Source organism: Jatropha curcas, chromosome 5 (assembly GCF_041381405.1).
Source record: "Jatropha curcas cultivar XTBG-Jc1 chromosome 5, XTBG_Jcur_1.0, whole genome shotgun sequence".
NCBI lineage: Eukaryota > Viridiplantae > Streptophyta > Magnoliopsida > Malpighiales > Euphorbiaceae > Jatropha > Jatropha curcas.
The window spans coordinates 23701929-23721877 of NC_143155.1; the positions used below are offsets into that span (position 1 = coordinate 23701929).

A 19949-nucleotide genomic window follows, 5' to 3' on the forward strand; every position below is an offset into this window, starting at 1 on the left:
TTAAAGCCAATATTTCAGAGTATTTAGGAATAAGATTTTAACCTTAATTGTCATGCATGCATGGTTAATCAGTCTGAAAATATCTTTAATCATTGAGGAAAAAAAAAGAAAGATTTTTCAACTTCTAATCTCGTCAAGTCTCGACCACTAAAATAGATTTCTTTATCAGGTTATTGATTGATATTCAATTTTTAAAGCCAATATTTTCAAAGTATTTAGAAATAAGATTTTAACCTTAATTGACATGCATGCATGATTAATCGGTCTGAAAAAACCTTTAATCATTGAGAAAAAAAAAAAGATTTTTCAACTTCTAATCTGGTCAAGTCTCAACCACAAAAATATATTATTTACAACGGATTATAATAACATTATGATTTATACAAAATGGATAGTCTTTTCTTAAAACATCGAACTAATAAAAACTTTTATAGTCAAAAGAAAAGATTCGGAAGTGATAACTTTCATTTCTGACGTTCCAAGTTAGGTAGAAGTGCAATAATCTTTAATTGGGTGTAAATATATATTGGGCAGGCCTAGATACAAGTAGACTGGTCGATGACCTTGAACTTTGTAATCGACCGTGAATGGGACGGGTTAGATGCAAAAGCAGAAGTGTTTTTAATTAATAGCTTAATATATCTTTTAAGCATTAAGCACAATTAGAGTAATTAGATTATACTTGCAGGTTGCATCTAGCTAGCGATCTCTGACCTCTCTCTGGGGAGAAGTAATCGATTAAGTTCTTGGGTCCACTGTTTTTCTTTAAAAATAAAAATAAAAAATCTCTCCAACTATGGAGAAGAAAGAACTCCATGATCAAGAGGGTTCGAGACAGTATGATTACAAATATGACGCATGGGGTTACAGAACACTTGGCTCCATCGCAGTTATAACCTAGGAGCCAAATCAGAAATTTTTATATTAAAAAGTTTCAATTAAGTACTTGTATTTTGCAGAAAGAAACAGTGCTAAACCAACATAAACTCTCAGTCCCAGCCTTAGTTGTGCCATTGAGTGCTATATAGGGTCTCAGTAATCTTTGAAAGGGAATCATTCATTTAACAGAGCCATAAACTTCAGTTAAAAAAGAAAGAAATAATAAAAAAAAAAGGAACCAATTAAGAGCAATCAGAGTACCTAGCTGCTTCAATGATATATAAGGTTATGGAACTTAAGGATTGGAATGAAGCTGACAAGAAAAATGTGAAAAAAGGTTAAAAACCAAAAAAGGAGGTAATGATACTAAAAACAGCTATAAGTTTCTCTTGTTGGAGAAGTTTCATCGATTTCTTTGTTTGTAGCGTGCATCTGCACTGCAACTGCAACGATTGTAATGCAATTCAAATTTTCTAGTATTGGGATGGAAAGTACTGTGATGTGTATGGATTTTGCAATAGTGGGGTCAGAAATATTTGATAAGGAGACCTTCATAGAAGTTTCTTTATAGTTAATACCTTTTGTTTTTTTAATTATTTTTTTATATTTTTCTGCCCAATGAGCTGGGACATGATAATAACATGGGAACATGATACTGTGGTGCAAAAATTGGTAGAGAACGATAGATCGAGTTGATTCGTGTAGCTGACAACTGATTTGTATCTACAGCTATGTTGTAGGTGTCGCTGCGGATTCAATCAATTGTTTTGGAGTTTTTTTTGAATCAATTGGTAGCTGATTCGCATTCATATTATTTTACATTCATTAATCTCATAAAAATAATTGATAATAAAATTATTTGTTTCAAATTAATATTTTTATTTATATAATACATTAAATTATATCTTTAGTAGTCATTCTATATTTTAGCGGCAACCATTACTAAAATTTTATCAAATATCAATAATAATCGGTTAATCACAATCGGTCATCAATTGTTACCTATCAGTTAGTAAAATCGATGGAACCAAACTTAGAGCAACGGAGGTAGATTATATTAAAATTACCGATATTATTTAATAACAAAATAATCTTTCTTTATGTGAGCATAAAACGTAAAATCAACTATGGCGGATGCGACAAAAGTAGGAATGTATATTAGAGGCAAAAGAGCTACAAGAAGGAAAAATTACAAATAAAAAATAATGTCACATACAGAGTATAAGTACTGACTACAGGTACGTACAGATACAGAATACTGACACATTCTCTATGTCCCAGAATACTTTGCTAATCAAATGTCATAATATCCAAAACTTGGGCAGTGTAAAAATATAAAGAAAGAAAAGGAGAAAAAATGGACCAACCTAAACAACTCATATAAAGAAACTGAAACTGGGGTTACCAACTCTCATCTTTTGACCCATGTTCATCAATTCTTTTCTTTTTCAGTTTCTTATTATTATTTTTTTAATATAATTAATTAGAAAAAGCAGAGAGGAGGAGGTGGCAGTGGTGGTGGAAATGGTGGTGTCAAGTCAAGGTTAATATTTTCTTTTTTCCCCTGGCAGAGCAGAGAGAAGGACTGGGACTGAGTTGTTCTGCTAAGTTAGGTGAGAATGTGAGGTATTCTATAAACACATCTTTATTGAAAGATGAGTAAAGAGATAGACAAATTTTAGTTGCCAGAATGTAAAATTATCCTCAATCTCACTTTTGCCAGTCAGATGTTATGATACTTTAACTCTAGATTCTCTGCTGTAAAAGGCCTCTATATATTACTCTACCCTCCGCAAAAAATTTTCTTTTTTAGTACACCTTAATAGTTTCCATTTGCCAATACTTGAATGTAACAGTATCACCCATCACCCTTTATGTTGTGGTACAGAACCCCCATCTAGGGATGTAAACGAGACAAGACGTTAGGGAGTTATTCGTGGTGAAACTCGATAAAAGCTCGCTCGAACTCATTTAATAAACTTATCGAGCCGAGCTATTAAGCTCGAACTTGGGTCATTAGTTTGTAAACCAACTTTATCAACTGAGCTCTCGAGCTAGCTCAATAAAACAAAATCAATTAAAACCTATATTAAAGCGACGCTGTTTTGATTAATAAATTGATTAATAAATTTCAAACTTGAGCTCAAGCTCGGCTCGTTTATGGTTATCGAGTCGAGCCCGAGCTTAGTTATTTTTATCATATTTCTGAGCTCGAGTTCGAGTATATCCTTATCGAGCTGAGCTCACTAAAGCTCGACTCGGCTTGGTTCATTTATAATCCTACCAGAAACGAAGCCAAAATCTAAATAAAAGGGAGCAAACTATATAACACACAAGTGAAAGGGGGGCAAAGTGATGGGAATGCTTTAAAAATGGTGGAAAAATCATGGTTTAAACTATGTATAGCAATTTTTATTTTTTTTAAAACAGGAGGGGAAATTGACCCTCTCCTAATGAGTAGCTTTGTCACTGAGCCTTAACCCCAACCCATTATTTTGCATTGAGTAAATATGAAAATAGAAAGATAAAAATGATACTTCAAACATGAGTTTGCACATGATAATGGTATTTATATAAAGAAACAAACATATAGAAATGTTTCCAGAATTCGAAAACGCTCATGGCTAAGAGTTCCCTTGTATTATCGAGTCACCTTTAAAAGAAAAACAAATCCTTATAAATAAGTCAATATTGCTTTCCATTTAAGTCCAAAATCCTAATTGCACCATATATCTCTCCATAGTGGGCCTATAAGCATGCTTTTGTTTAAATTGATATTATCTAGATCATACTATATTGCTACAATGGCGGGAAAGAAGAGAGGTGGAGGAAGGTGCATGTCTAATAGGACATAGGCTTTGGATTATCTTGTCATGACAAAGAAATGGGGATCCCCTGCCTTAATGACTATATCTTCATGGGACCTTCAATTCAAATTAAATTAATTCATTCATATGCTATATTTTATGTAATGCTGCCTTTTGAACAAATACAAACAGCAATTAAGTTTATTTATATTTTTAAATAAATTTATTAAAGCAAACACTATTTATTATTTGAGGTAGTTGAACATTTCAAATGAACATAGAATACAAATAAGTATTTTTCTGATAATTGAGTCAAATGGGCATGTTTGACCACCCTTAATTTAGGCAAAATGCTGCTTGTATTGTTTTTGCATTATCATATTGTTTTGCTATATAAAAACTTCTACACCTTTTAATTAAATCAACTAAATCTAAAAGCATCATTTTTAACACTAACCTCTGTGAGATATAACAGAACGTAATATAATAATCATCAAAGATATTTTCGGCGCAATATGCATTAGAAATGTTTAATTACATTACATTACATTACTTTTCATTAAGTTTTACCGAGTATAGTTTGATATCTAAATCAGATATGAAATTCGAGTTTAAAATTAAAAAGAACAAACTACTAAATACAAATATTAAAGGAGAATCCACTTTTAACTATGCTAATTAGCTCCAAATCAAGACTAATTTTGAAAGTATAACAAGGGGAACTAGTGATTACAAAAGGGAAATAGGAATATAAGTATGAAGAGGGGCATAGGATTCCCAAAAGCTTTTCTCTTTAGCAAGAGCGTGCTTTGTAGAAAAGATAAGGAGAGAAAGTGAGTGAAGTGAAGATCCAAAACCCCAACCTTGAAAAGGTGGCTCTCATATCAAAAGATGGTGCCCACATACAAGTATAGGAATCCCAAGCACTGAAGCCCAACATTCACTTAAAGTTAAATAAAAATTAAAAAGAAAAATAAATAAAGTTTAGAATATATATGTGCTACAAATTTTGGTTCCACACGTGGGGCCTTTACACCTCTATTTCTTTCTCTTTTTTCTTACATGGGATCAAGGAATATGTTTTTTTTGCATCTCGTGAATTTATAGTAGAGCAAGAACAAGCTTTGTCATTCTATGTTTAAAAAAAAAAAAAAGGAGAAAAAACAAATTAGTTGTATAGGAAAAATTAATATCTCGATGGAATAAATCTTTATGTGGTTAATTATAATCTAGGTCTTTTATAGTGAATTATACCTCAATTAGAATTTGATAGCAACTTGTAGTGTTTTTTTTTTTTTTTTTTTTTAATTTCCAACTAATGCAAGAACTTGTTAATCAAAGCCAATGATTTTAGTTTCTTATTTTTCTTATTTTTTTTAAATAAAAGTTTTCAATATTGTTAATTGAGATTTAATTGTACTAGGAAGCATTCCAAATTTATTAGAAAAATATTACTAAAGTCATCATAACGAGTGCACTTTTGAAGGTTGTGTTCGGCAATAATTTTTTAAGTAGTTTTTAGCATTTTGATCAACTAGTTTTTATAATGTTTGATAACATAACGTTTTATAAAAAGTTGAATGTAACATTTAATTTGTAATATTTTATAAAAAAGCGATTGAAACAACTAACAATTAAACACTACTAGAACAATTAACAGCAACCAAAATATCTAATTTTGCCGAACAAGTTGAGAATAGCTCCTACATTCTAACAGTAATTACTTAAAAAATAAAAGGTGTGGCACTGCAATTGATCAACATGAAAAACGAAAAGTTTGGAAAGCTCAAGACAAAATGTATAAAGTAGTTTGTAGTCTTGATTTAGATTTTTGGTTTGATTAATTATAGAACAAATGAAGCTTTATTTTGCAGAGTAAAAACACTTTCTCTTTTTCAGCCTTCTTTTTCGACTTTCTTATCATTCTTCTTTTGATCATTAGTGAAAAAGAAAATAATTAGGAAGAGCCTAAACAAATCAGGAATTGGGTCCCTTAGAAAGAAAAGTAGCAATTGGCAAAGTTGTTAAACAAGTTATTAATTGGAATATCATGGGACAATGCACTAACAACAAGACAAATTAACACGTACTTAGGCCATTAAATTTTTTTACACAGAAGGAGGTTTTGATTAATTACATTGTATTCTATTGAAAAGGCAGTTCATCGGATAAAGTTGTCCCAGACAAATTGTTTTTAACTTTCCCAAAAATAGTGAAAACTGCGTTTGAATATATACCTTTGCCTATGGTGGACTCCAACTAAAAAAAAAAAAAAAAAAAAAAGATAATTTTTTATATAACTTTCTTATTACCAAACAAGGAATTAATGATGAAATGTGTTCAATATAAAGATTAAGAGAATTTAATTTCTATAGCTATCTAGACAATCTTTTTCTTTCTTTTTTTTTTTTTTTTTTTTTTGACATTTTTTTGGGTTTCCTTTTTCTACACTCTTTTTCTTTTTTTCTTTTCTTTATATTCTCTCCTTTGGCTCTTTGAAAGTTAGAGATTAAAGGGTTCCTATCATGGGCCCTTTACATTAACAAGGCAATTGAAATTCCTATCAAAAACACAACTTTTTCACCCAAAAAAGGGCCAAAAGAAGACTTAGATTACTTACTCAAATTGAATTCTTAATTAATTAGGTGCTATATATTTATATATATATTTACCAATTCAATCTTTAGTTTTTTTTATTTTTGGAAACATAAAAAAATTACTACTTTTTTATATTTTATACTTTTTTAATGCTTGAAAATAAAATTATATATACATACATATATACACACACGTGTCTCCACGCTCGAGTTAGAAATAATATTCAGATAAAATTATTTTAAGAGTCAGACTCTAGGTTTCAATCCCTCAATTTCACAAATAAAGTTCATTTAGAAAGATAATATATGTAAATACATTTAAATTCAAATATTCCATGGTTAGATTAGGATGTGCATAAATCTGTAATTTTATATTTAATTTGTTGATAAACTCATTAATATTAGAAAAGCTATTAAAAGTAGAGTTGATAGTGGTACTTCATTAATTATTTTGGTCACACTCATAGGAGTTTAATATGAATTGTACAATATCATAATAAAACACCATCATTTAAAGATGATTTAAAAACAAAGAGTAATAATTTTCAAGATTACTAATTAAACGGAGCCAAATTACAGGTTAAAGAAAAATTTTTTTTATTAAATCACCGGTATCTCGCATAGTCTATTGACTCAAACTTAGATTTTTGAGAGACATAAAATAGGAGTGACTCTTCCAATTTAATTTTATTAATTCACAATGTTAGAATTCAAAATGTTTGAATTCAAAATCTGAATATTGCTTAGGTGATCCAGCGCTTCATCCCTGATCAACAGACGGTTTGTTAAAAAAAAAAAAAAAAAACTTATTAATAAGCTATATAAGAGAAAGAGAGCATAGAATGGCCTAGAGCCCCGTTTATGCAGTCCAATCTTAGACCAAAGTTATGATAAGCTCATTGAAAATTTAGTACCTCATCATTCCCTTTTCCTTTTAGTTGAGAATGGGAGCCTAAAAAGGCCCACGTGTTAATTTTATTTAATTTATTATTTTTTAAAAGAAAATAAAGGTCGAGAGAGAAGAGACACTTGGCATGATGTGATTGGTGAGTTGGCCGCTCTTTGCTTGGTATGATGATGCATTAAGCCCCACCCCATCTAATCAAATATCAATCTCTTTGGGAACTTGGGCCTCTCTATGCCAAAGCTCCACTAACAAAATCATACCTTTGTATTTTTTTTTTAAAGATTTTTCATTCATTATTGCTAATGGTCATCCATCTAATAATATTGCATGGTTTTGGTGGCCACAATACTACTGTTCTTGCTAGCTTTTTGCACCAATTGACAATAGAATATTATCTTAATTATGCCAAATAGTTGATTAGTAGAAATTAATTAATCTTAGGTGAATAATCAAATTAATTATATATGTCTCATAATGAAAAAATTATGCATCAAATTAATTTTAATTAATATAGACTAATGATATAATGATCGAATATGAGTCTCCTAATGTAAAAGGTTAACGTTTTTACCTTTTTTAAAATATTTTTTCAACATATAAAAAAATTATTAATTAGTTTCCAGCTCCCTCTCAAAACTATCACAATCAAACATAAACTAAATGATTAGAATGGCTTAATTAATTAATAATAGGTTTCTGAAGTTAGATTAATCAAAGTGAAAAAGAAAAGAAAGGCTATTCTCTTTTTTCATTTTTCATAATTTCACTGATACAGATGGATTGAATTAATTAATTACGGATAGATATGTAAGATTAAACTATCAAAATACATTTATTAAGCACACGAGGCAGTCTCTTCTTTGTTAGCTGAGGACCCCTTATGTTGTGGGTTTGGATAGGCAAAATCTTGAAACCTCTCATAATAATAAAAGTTTCCTCCTATCTGAGTTATTTTATTTCTCTGTTATCATTTTAGTCAAATCAATGTGCCTCACTCATGTGATCAAAACGCTCTCAAGAGTTCTTCCATCTCCAACTTTTTGAGTCACAGTAGAAACATCAGTACTACTAGGCATAACCATAACCATAGCCATCACTTCTCTTTTTCTCCCTCTCCAAAAACCCATATATACATTGTCTCCAACATAACGATAATGCATATAATCTCCATTCTCATTTAAATTTGTCGCAGCACCCAAAAAATAAACATGGAATGGGACCCTAGCCAAACGCGTTTCTAATGATTTTCACGTCCCATTTGTCAAAGATTAGAAAATCTTATATATATATATATAACTAAGAAAACGTAAACAGAAAAAAGTGGTTGCTAGTAGTGGCTATATACATATAGGATCAAGCCAAGACAAAAGAAAATGACCTAATATCAACGTACGTTCACCATAATTCAAAGCCGAAATATGACAAAATTAAGGCATAATAGGAGGAGGAGCAGCAGCAGGAGGAGGAAGAGGAAGATGAGAGGCTATTTTCCTTTTTCTTTTTCTTTTTCTTTTTTGAAAATTAGGGTTTTATTTGAAAGTTTTTTAAAAGATAGCTGTAGAGAGAGATATAGATATTTATAATGAAATGAAGCTTTTACATAGGGTTCCACTGGGTCGGTCTTTTTTAGGTTTTTCTGGTCCTTTGATGACTGCGTGTGGGACAAATAGCCACCGACCCCATTCGCTGCCCTTTCTTAGCCATTTCTCCACTTTTACATGAACAGCATTTTTCTTACTATAAGATTCCCTCTCCAAAAAAGCCACTGTCTTTGTAATTGTGTACCTGTCTATTTTAGTACTATTCTCTATCCCTTTTTTTTTTTTTTTTTTGTTATTTCAATATGAGATAATGAAATTTAAAAGGTTTCATATTCCATTCTTATCTATATTTCAATTTCAGTACAAAGTAAATGAGATTTAAAAGGTATTAGATTCCATTTTTCTTCCATCATGGCAATTCGAATTTCATTTATAATATTTAATATAATTATTATTATTTGTAATAAAAAAATTTACACATTCTATTTTGATTTTTATAAATCAAATAATACTAACACTGCTTTTTTTTTTTTGGCGGGAGATTTCATTGTCAAGAAAAAGACTTGGTAATTTATAATATATATATATATATATATATATATATATATCAGTCTTGGTAGGATCCACCATTGCCAGATTTTAAAAGACACTACACATACAACACAGCATTACCCATTTGGCTATTTCTCTTTTCTATATCCACCCACGTGTCAAAAACCTGTCTCGTCCACGTGGAATAGCATTTTGGTAGGTAAAACCGTTTGGTTATGTTCATTGGGCACAACAACACATTATGTACATTGTTTACTATAAATACCTTCTACTACTTCATAGGTTTCAAAGACTATGAAGTCCTTAGTTTAGGTATGACAATGAGAATGCGTTAATATATATATATATGAATAATTGAACTATTGGACTTTGTATTTCTTTTTTTCCTTAATTAATTTAATTTCTTGATTGCTTTCAATTTTAAAACAATAGAGGCCCACGTGGAGTTATAAATTCATTCAATATTCAACTAAAGTTCAAATTGTTCATGTATAATATATTGTAGTTAGGTTTAAGTCATTTCATTATCTATAAGAATTTTCTAATTTATTTAATTTTTCTTTTTTTTTTTTTCAACTGTAATAATGGTCTATTTGACAAGAAACGCTTATAATGATGTGTGCAGCTGCAACAAAGCCATTTTCGTAAGGATATGTAATTGCAATTTATCAGTTGGATTTGGAGAATGAGTTTATTTTATATATATGTATTTCTTCTTTGGTTTCGTTTCAATTTAAAGGCTGTAATTTTCTGTCTCCGAATTTTGTTAGTCAGGAAAATTGACTGATTCTAGAAACTAGAAATTGAAGTATTGATTTTGAATTTTCAGTGATAGACATGCAACCTTTTTGAAATTCAACACGTTTTGGAAAGAAAAATTTTGTTCAACACCTTTAGTATCATTTCTCTAGTTAGTTAAATTAGGTAATACTGTGAAAAATATTTCCTTCCTACAGTCTATTTTGCATCACCTTAATTTTTTATTTTGATAGCACAATATAACTCCACACCCCTGACACTAATACAATTATAAGAATCTCGAGATTTAATTATCCAAAAAAAAAAGAGAAATAATAGTCAAATGTTTAGTGGCGTTGCGTTTGTTCTATCATTTATAATTTAAAAAAATAAATTATTAAATAATATTATCTTTAATAGTAGTAAATCAATTGAAAGTTATTAAAATAATTAATTTTTGACTGATCTAAATCTAAAAATATTTTTCTTTTGTCACCAAATGGATTTAATTGTGTGTACATAACAATAACTGAAAATAAAAATCTAATTTGAAAAAAAAAAAAAATAGCATAGTGGTTTCCCAGTCGATAAGAACGTGTCCTGCTTACATACACTTACCACCAAATAGGTAACACCATACAGTCCAATACAAAAAATAATTTTCAATTTTCAATTTTCAAAATCCCAATCTCTCCCTCTCAGTCTCACCGTCACTGCGAACACTTCCCGGCACCCGTACCCCAACTAACATGAATTAGTTGGAAATGTCAGAAAACTCTTATTATCTCTTCCATGCACCTCGAGCGTGTAAATCACTGTCCAATGATATCGAAGAAGTGGCCAGCTTTCCATCCAGTAGAGTCTGGGCGTTTAATACTCTGACTGAAAACGCGCGTGAAGAAACTACCCATTAACAGAGTGGAAAAGGGGAAAAATGGGAGTCGCTCAATTTGCATGATTGGGAGAAAAGGAGTTGCAGAGGAAAAATAAAATGAAAAATCCAAACAAAGCATTGAATTGAAATGAAGAGAAGGTATTGTGAAGGAGTTGAACTGGTAGGTCACGAAGAAGGTCATGTCCCCCTTTAAAAAATTAAATCACAAAAAAAAAAAAAAAATTTCAAATCAAATGATTAAGTAACATATCCAAAAAATTATTTAATTTAAAATATTTATTAATATTCATATGTCATTCTCACCCTATATAATTGTTAATTTAATCTATTTAATTATATAATATATATTTAAATTTTTTAACCTTTGCAGGTCTACCTGTTAGGTTCTTGAAATTTCGTTCATTTACGTTGGACTTTTTGTTTTTGAGCGTACATATGTGAGATTACCATCCTATCCGATGCCAAATTAATTATTATGTTACATATGTATATTGGATTTGTGATGTAGCGTAGTGTACTTTTAATGTAGCAAAGAGGAGGTATTGTTGAAGCTCACTCAATGACATCCAAAATCTCGTGGATTTCAGCGTTTGCGTTTTTATTATTTTTATTTTTATTTCTGCTTATTTTCAAACTTGCGTTCATGCCCGCGCACTAAAGCAAGAATCCGTTGATCTAAATTAATAGTATTTCTGATTTTTTTTTAAAAAAATACATTATACACTAGCTAAATATAAAACAAAAAAACCTTTCTTTCTCTTTCTTGTAAAGAAAGACTATACATTTCAAAAAGAGAGAGAAACGTAAGAAAATCATTATTCACACTCACTATCTCCACAAGTTCCAACTCTGCAATCAATCCCTCTCATTGCTTCTCTTTTCTTTTCCATTTTCTTTCTTCTCTAACTTAGTTTTGATCTCATTTGAATATATTTTAGATCTATATGCCCTTTGCTTTTTTGTTCATCTAGATATATACATACATACATACACACACAATATAATCGAAATCCCAAACCTCGATTTTCGAGCTACCCTGTATACAAAGTGTCGCCGTTTCTATCTGTCAACCATCCATTTCCAGCCCCCGATTCATTTTATGGTGGAACAATAGACACATTTGTTATTGGCTATTGGAGTCGTGATTTTTGGCGTTTTTGCCTTTTCTTCTTTTTTTTTTTTTTTTATCTTTTTTTTTTTGGCGATTGATAACGAGAACAGAAAGTTAGAATCCGAGGCAAAATTTGTGGATACTCTATAGTCTGTAGATCAGTATAAACCGAAAGACAGAGGGGGAAGGAGATGGGGATTGAGAGCTCTGTTTGAACCAAACAGTACCTGTGTAACGATTGAAAAGAGAGAGCTAAGCGTTGGGTCCTCTTTAGGGAAATCGCATTTTTTTTTTAACTTTTTTTATTTCTTTATTTTGGGTTTGATAAAGGGTCGGCTTTATAGCATGCCAGTGGTTTTCATAAAGGAGGGAGCGTCGAAGGGAAACAGAGAGAGAGAGGGATAATAGTCAGTAAGTGAGTAAATAAAAAATGCAAGAAACGAAGAAGAAGAATAATGGAGGCAATGAAGATTCTAGGAGGAAGGAAAGACATATAGTTACATGGACCCAACAGGTTTCCTGCTTCTTCTTCTCTGTTTTTGTTCTGTTTCTTGTTGTATTGGAAGAGATATTGACTGGAATAGTGTGAGTGCAGGAAGATGATATTCTTCGGCAACAAATTAGCTTACATGGAACTGAAAAGTGAGAACTTTTACCTTATTTTTGCTTTCTTTTCTTTTTTTGGCTATCTGGGTTTTTCAACTTGCATTAAGTTTTTGACACAATCAAACTTAGAGGGTTTCTTTTTGTTATTCTTTTATCACAGTTGGGCGATTATTGCATCTAAATTCAAGGACAAAACAACAAGACAGTGCAGAAGAAGGTGTGTTGATGATAATGGTGATAACAAAATAAAAAATCATCCATTAATCATCTGTTTAGACTGTAGTTATTTGTTTATTTAGTGAAAGCAGAGACTTTTATTAATCTTATTTTAATTATTAGCATCATCTGTTTTGTAATATTGGTATTATTATTGTAGATGGTACACATATTTGAATTCTGATTTCAAAAAGGGGGGATGGTCACCAGAGGAAGACATGCTCTTGTGTGAGGTAATTGGTTTTCTGTTTGTGCTTTTTGCAGCCTTAATAAACCTGTACAGCTTGTTTTATTCTCTAATGGTCAAATAATGATTGATCGTAAAAGGCCCATTCTATAGTGAAGTATTCTATAACTTGTATAAGCTGCCTATGCCTTGACAGTGCTTCTACAAGCAAATACTATCTTTTCCCCCTTTTCTTATTGTGGTGTGGTGTGTTCTGTTCCTTTATCTCTTGGGGGTATTAGATCTCAAGTTTTTGAAATGGCAAAGAATATTTCAACTAAGGCTGGACTGAGAAATACTTGTTCTTCTTCCAGTACAAAAATGCTGAGCAGAAACAGCTATTACACTTCAGTTTAGGTTGGGTTATCCTACCGTTGGATGTGGTTGCAATATCTGATAAGTTTGAGATGATCTGCAGGCTCAGAAAATATTTGGTAACAGATGGACAGAAATAGCAAAAGTTGTATCTGGCAGGTATGAACCATCTTCGCCACAGTATAATCAGAAGTTCTGTTTTCTGATTATATACTTATCTTTCTTTAAATTTGTATCATACAGAACGGATAATGCTGTGAAGAATCGGTTCTCGACTCTGTGCAAGAAAAGAGCAAAATATGAGGCCTTAGCAAAAGAGAATAAAAATTCATATATCAACTCAAACAACAAAAGAATTCTTTTTCATGATGGGTTCAATGCAGATGGAACTCCAGAAAATGCATTGCCTGCCAAGAAGACGAGGTACAACAGGTTTAGGTGTCTTGATATAGTAGGCAATTCCAAAAGGACTTCATATAGTAATATCCATGTTTCTTGTTATCCAGGAGGTCCCATATCCCTGATCATACAGAACACTGCAAAATTGCAGACAGATCGCACCCGCAATGTGGTAATCAGCAGCCTAGGCCTCCATTTGCAGTCTTGGCTCAAAATTTCCATAATGTTAATGTTGTTGCCCAGCATCCTGCTGTCAATGCCAAAGAGGGCTCTGTTGATGGTAAATCAACGTAAAAAATGATTTTTTATTTTTTAAATTAGGATGTAACTAGATTTCTTTACATAACTTGGAAACATAGTCGGTGGTTCACAATATACAACATATTTTCAGCAAATATACATCGTGATCAGTTACATTTGTGTTCATCAAACATCTTATGAATCTTAACGTGTCCTCTTTCTTACTGTTCATTTTGCAGCTCAAAACAGTAAAACTGAGGGAACATTTCTCAGAAAGGATGATCCAAAGATAATTGCTTTGATGCAACAGGCGGAGCTGCTCAGTTCGCTTGCACTGAAAGTTAATACAGAGAACACAGACCAGAGTCTAGAAAATGCTTGGAAGGTGAGCTCATCTAATTGGCTAGGGAGAATCTTTTACTGACATTCAGTAGCGGATATAGAATCTCTATTCTGGGAGATAGATTATCAAGGGGAAGGGGGCATGAGTATTGGAGAATTGAGGTGAAGTGAAAATTACAGGGACCAGACATGAGCATCGCATGAAAGCATCATGGATGGTACAAGTGGGGATTCAAGTTGATTGAATATGTTAAATGCATATTCATTCTTATAAAGAATAGATGTAACCTTCTGCAAAAATAGCTATACCTTTTTGTCAGGCAAAGTACATGCTCAGGCATAAAAATGCCTAAATTTATTATGTTACACTGGCCTCATTGATGGAATAGATATGGCACAGAGATTTAGCATGTCCTCATACTTTTCATTCAATGTGACGTTCAGGTTCTTCAAGATTTCCTGAATCAGAAAGAAAATGATATCTTCAGATGTAGAATTGCTGACATTGATTTTCAACTTGAAGACTTTAAAGACTTGATTGAGGATTTAAGAAGTTGTAACGATGGAAGTCAGCCATCATGGAGGTACTTACTGGATGGTTACTATTTAGGTTTAAACGAGTTTTGCACATCATAAAGTGTCTAATTTATTGTTCGAAAATGTTGTAGGCAACCTGATCTCTACGAGGACTCTCCAGCCAGTTCTGAGTACAGCACAGGATCAACTCTCATGCCTAATACAGTCCTTGATAAAACAGAACAATCTCAGGCTGAGATTAGTGCACTGCATAAGGATATTGAAAATGAGTTGCAGTCGGTTCATATTAAAGAACAAAATGATGTGGATGAATGTGACAAAGAAATCATTTCGTGTACAAGAATTTCTCAAGGTAATAAATATTGATCTGATGAAACACCCTAAGATGTGCAGTTTTTGCTATAAACTTATCATGCGGAAGGCGATCCCATAAAATTGTGTTAATTGACGTATCTAAACTTATTGCAGCGGAGATATTTCCACCTTTTGATGAACAAGCAAACAATGATATAGTTGTTTCTGCCTCATCAAGTACAGAGTTCGGTTCACCTCTTCAAGTTACCCCACTTTTCAGCTCTTTAGCAGCAGGCATTCCCAGCCCAAAATTTTCAGAAAGTGTAAGTTTAACTCAAACCATTTACCCTATGGGATGTAAAACACATTGGCTGTGGTTGATAATGCTTATGAGCTTTCACCCTATTATTATCAGCAGCATTAGTTGCACTAGTAAAGCCATTAATGGTAGTAGTGGGATTTTCTGGATTTTCCCATCATCAAGGAAGCAGAATTAGAATTAGTAGTTGTGGTAAGCTTACCGTGGCGGCAGAGTAGTAGCAGTGAAGTCATTAATTCTACTAGGAGGATTTCTGGATTTTCAGAGGCAGCATTAGAATTAACAGTAGTAGTTACCTTACTGAATATGAGCACAACAGAAGTGGAAAGTCATATGAATACTGAAACTTGCTCCTTCCTGGACCTTAATGTAGTAATAATGGTACCAGGAAGTGGAGAATCATTGATTATTAAGTCATCAGTAACAGCAGTACCAGGCATGTCATCAGATTCAGCCTATTTTTAGATTAATTATTGACTAACTAGGAAGTTTTCGGGAATGCTAACTACTAACAATGTTGTTAGACTTCTGAAGTTGGTATGTTAGTGAGTGGTCTAGATGATGGCAGTAAAGGTGATGAGGAAATAGCACTTAGGCCTGCTATCTATCAATCGATTAGATGAACTTTTTATATTGATAGTCAAGCCATCATGTCTATAAGATGACTAGTCATAGTTGTATTCGTAGGAGAGGGTGCTCTGTCTTGGCCAATCAAGAATTGGTTAGTAAGTCTAGGACCACATGTTTACTGGTAACGTTTGATTTTTAGATGTAACCAAACACAGTGGTAGCTGCATTATTTAGAACCATTTCAGTCAAATAATTAATCCTATATTTGGATAAATTATTTAAAAACGAGGGATTTGGTTTTGATTTTAGTTAAATTGTTCGATTAAAAAGTGAGCCTATTTTTTAATTAGACTATATTGCTGAAAACTCAACTGACCTGGTTTTGAAGTTATGCCATTTTATAGGATATTTTAAATTCTACGGTCAAATAAGTTCTTTCTTTCCCCCTCACATATTTGAATGTAATTTTAGGTTCATGAATCTAAACAACTACAAAAAAGCTGTGTTGTCAAATTTGGATTGCATAATTTCAGAACTCTTCAAACAAAGACAGGGTAAACTCAAGTTGCTTTGAAATCCTAAAGAGCATTAACCTGCAATACTTATATAGTGAATGGTTCCACTCTCAAAATCACCTAAGTTAACCTGAAGTCAAAATCTAAGAAACATAGGGAATTGAGTTCTGTGTCTACTTCTATCATCCTCTACAAACTTACTTAGGTTATTGTAAATCAAATGACCAAAATTGTTATTTGAGTCAAGGGACAAAGAAGCAGAGAATGATGCTTCATAGAATTATGTGCAAATAGTCAACTTAGGAATACAAATATGTTTGACCATAGGAGGTAAACCACAAGTGTGCTGCATGCCAAGCAGAACTGTTACATAACGTTTGCTCCATCTTTTGCCATTAACCCATTTTTTGGATCTTATTTTCAATTTTACCTTAGACACAATTATTCAATTCTAATTTTATCTAACCAGAAGATTAAACCACCATTCATCCTCATAGCCTGAGTCTGTAAAATTGCTAATGAGATGTATATCGTTCAGACAAAAAGTTACTGTGTATCAGAACAACTACCAAAACAGCTAAAGAATTATTTCTTACGTGTTGTAACTGCTATCTAAGCAATCATTTGATAGCTCTATGTAAACCATCTGACAAGCTCAAGCAAATCAAGTATGGTTCTACGATTGCATATAACTGCCATGACAATATTGTTGATGATGGGCTACTAAAGTTTACTGGATGGTACACTTTTAGTTACTCCGCATAGCAAATCTAGATCAAATGGTAATTTGATAATAGATAGAAACAATGTCTTGTCTGAAAGCATAGTGAGATATTTGGAAATATGACTTTTGAGGCATTGTCTCTCAATTTTTAATGTTGATAAATTTTTTCCAAGTGAAGAGCCAATTCCATATTCATAGGTTGCTAGCATTGCTGTTTATTCATTACAATCATATATGAGCACATGAAAGTGCATTCTTGAAACATCTAACAACTTGTTCTTTTTTTTTTTTTTTTTTTTTTTTTTTTTGCAGGAAAGGAACTTCCTATTAAAAACACTTGGAGTGGAGTCTCCTTGTTCCAATCCAAGCTTGAATCCATCTCAACCACCACCTTGCAAAAGAGCCCTCCTTCAAAGTCTATAACAAACCTCTCTGAGCCTTGTCACAAACAGAAAATTGTCCAGCCCTATACCTCATCTTTAAATTCCAGGGACATCACTCATTCAATGAGTTCTTTTCCTCTAGTTAAAAGTTCAGTTCCCTAGGATTGCAGCCGTTATGGCCCGAAGTTTTATTAGGAGGCATATTAGATCTGCATTCCAAAACTTCATGTCTAGAATGCAATGGTGCATTCTAGCATCTCAGACACATCTAACCCGTGATCTGAGTTCATTTTTCTTTCTTTTTTTTTTTTTTTTACTAGAAGAGTACAACCCTAATACTCACATTTGATAGTAGTGTGTTTGTTAATGCGTGTCATTCTTTTGTTTGTCCTGATTTGGTTTCGGATGTTCCGATCCAGTTTTTGGCCTTTTGATTCATCATTGTACAGAACCTACTATATAAGTATGTAGTCAGAGTGTAATTATACAATGGCAACTCGCCATATATGATTAAAGAAGCAGAAGAAAGAACAAAAAAGAAAGTTAAAGGAGGATTAACCAGCTGATTGGATTCCGTTTTGTTGTTTTTGAGTGTGCACATAGGTATAGAATAAGCTTTTCTCTTCCTTTTTTTCCCTTTTCTGATTTCTAATGTAATAGAACTTCATGTGATGGGAATGAAAATATGTTTTGGTTTTGGTGTGCATTTTACTCTTTTGAACCATAACCCTTTTTGCATTTACCTCGTTATACTTACTAACATGCAAAGTATGAGAATTCTGCAGCAGAAAGTGCACCATTGAACATGCACACATAGAAAAGCTTGAAAAATGAAAACTTGACTCTTGCTCTATAGTTCTAGGAAATGAGGGAAAATGGAAAGAAAATGCCCAATGCCCGGTGTGACCATATTGCTGCATTTTCTTTCCCTCTCTCTGTTTGTTTCCAAGAACTAGAATCTAACTCTTTTGCTGTCATAAATGTAAGAAACTGAATTAAAAGAGAGGGACAAAAGAAAATGAAGACAGAAAGGAAGAAAGAAGAGATATGGAAATTGGTTTTACTTACAGAATAGAAAGACTATTACTACTTGTGTTGATGTGGCATCAAAGAAACAATCCAACTCTTCTTGCTCTGTCTCTCTGAGTTTTTGGTTTCCTTCCGTGGAAAGGACAGTGTTGTGGGGAAGAAGGGTCCTTAGAAGCTCTGTTAATTAGAATGGTGGACTCATATTTGGTAGTGATTGCAAGTGGGAGACATATATAATAATGACCCAAGCAAAAGTTAAAAGCAAAAGAAGGAGAGGGAACCTCATACAAAATAAAGTGTACTCATTGAACGACTTATCTCGAGAGAAGTTATAGACATATAGTTGACTATTTAAATTCAAATGAAAACAAAAATTGATCTTAAGAATACTCTGCAAATTGAAGCTTCTGATTTTTCTACTAAACCCCACCTAATCATCTTAAGTGTGACAAATGTATATTATTTCCCTAATTTTTTTTATTTTTTTAATATTGTGGAAATGTATTTGAATTTAAATCTATTATTTATTTGAAAGAAGCGCTACCATAAAAAATATATTTGCTATTTCAAATATGTTGAGGTATGTCTGTTATTGCTATTTTCCCTACTAGATTTGCCATGCACCTAAATAAGAGGAAGCATAGTGATAATTAGACCTAACCACCATTTCTGAAATTGAACCAGGATGGTTGAGAACCGATCCAGACCTGAACTGTGGTTCAGTCATTTTTTAGTGCCCTAAACCAATTAGAACTGCCAGGTTCCAAATCAAAATTTAAAAAATAATAACAAATGTCAAAAACTGAAATTGGCTAGAACCGGCAAAAAGTCGACCAAACCGGAACCGGACCGTGGCCCCCTCGTCATGATCCTCCTTTTATGGCAGATTCTCATATCATCATTTCATCAGCAGAAGATATAGGCAAAGGCAGCAATTGATTTGATATACTAACTGCAGTGGGGTCAGCTAAGTAAACAGCAGAGCAGAGCAGAGGAATTGAGCATCTAATTTAGCTTCTTAAATACTTAAATGCAAGAGAATTTGCCTGGTTTAAGCGCCAATTGCTTTCAAGTTTCCATTCTCTAGCCCTTGGAAACTCAATTTTTAAGTATTCAGTTCAATTATGTCAAAATTCATGCTTGGAAATAATATTTAACGAAATTTAATATTTTTTTTAAGTTCAAATGTGAGATTTTTTAGAAAAAC

General features: G+C 32.3%; 1 protein-coding gene and 1 long non-coding RNA gene across 3 annotated transcripts; one reads left to right on the forward strand and one right to left on the reverse strand.

Annotated features, from left to right (window-relative positions):
* Positions 1-11666: 11666 nt before the first annotated feature.
* Positions 11667-18419, forward strand: FLP (Duplicated homeodomain-like superfamily protein). 2 transcript variants are annotated; one of them, XM_012212206.4, is made up of 12 exons: positions 11667-12541; positions 12623-12669; positions 12794-12850; positions 13010-13082; positions 13494-13549; positions 13634-13813; positions 13897-13961; positions 14269-14414; positions 14816-14955; positions 15040-15260; positions 15377-15525; positions 17643-18419. In XM_012212206.4, exons 1-12 carry the CDS (start codon positions 12458-12460, stop codon positions 17751-17753), a joined length of 1329 nt encoding a protein of 442 aa, XP_012067596.1. In that variant the 5' UTR covers positions 11667-12457; the 3' UTR covers positions 17754-18419. The 2 variants fall into 2 exon arrangements, with proteins under 2 accessions (XP_012067596.1, XP_012067595.1); XM_012212205.4 differs by having other exon boundaries at positions 11669-12541; positions 13897-14069.
* On the reverse strand, positions 18003-19171 carry LOC110009159 (uncharacterized). The gene is made up of 2 exons (XR_002284019.3): positions 18782-19171; positions 18003-18684 (listed from the first exon to the last, which is right to left on the reverse strand). It is a non-coding gene; the product is annotated as an uncharacterized LOC110009159 (long non-coding RNA).
* Positions 19172-19949: the final 778 nt, after the last annotated feature.

Bases quoted from the DNA above. Each gene is read 5' to 3' on its own strand.
- FLP (XM_012212205.4), top strand. From the start codon at position 12,458: ATGCAAGAAACGAAGAAGAAGAATAATGGAGGCAATGAAGATTCTAGG. The intron at 12,670-12,793 runs GTGAGAACTTTT...CTTTTATCACAG, and splicing joins AGCTTACATGGAACTGAAAA to TTGGGCGATTATTGCATCTA. The intron at 15,526-17,642 runs GTAAGTTTAACT...TTTTTTTTGCAG, and splicing joins GCCCAAAATTTTCAGAAAGT to GAAAGGAACTTCCTATTAAA.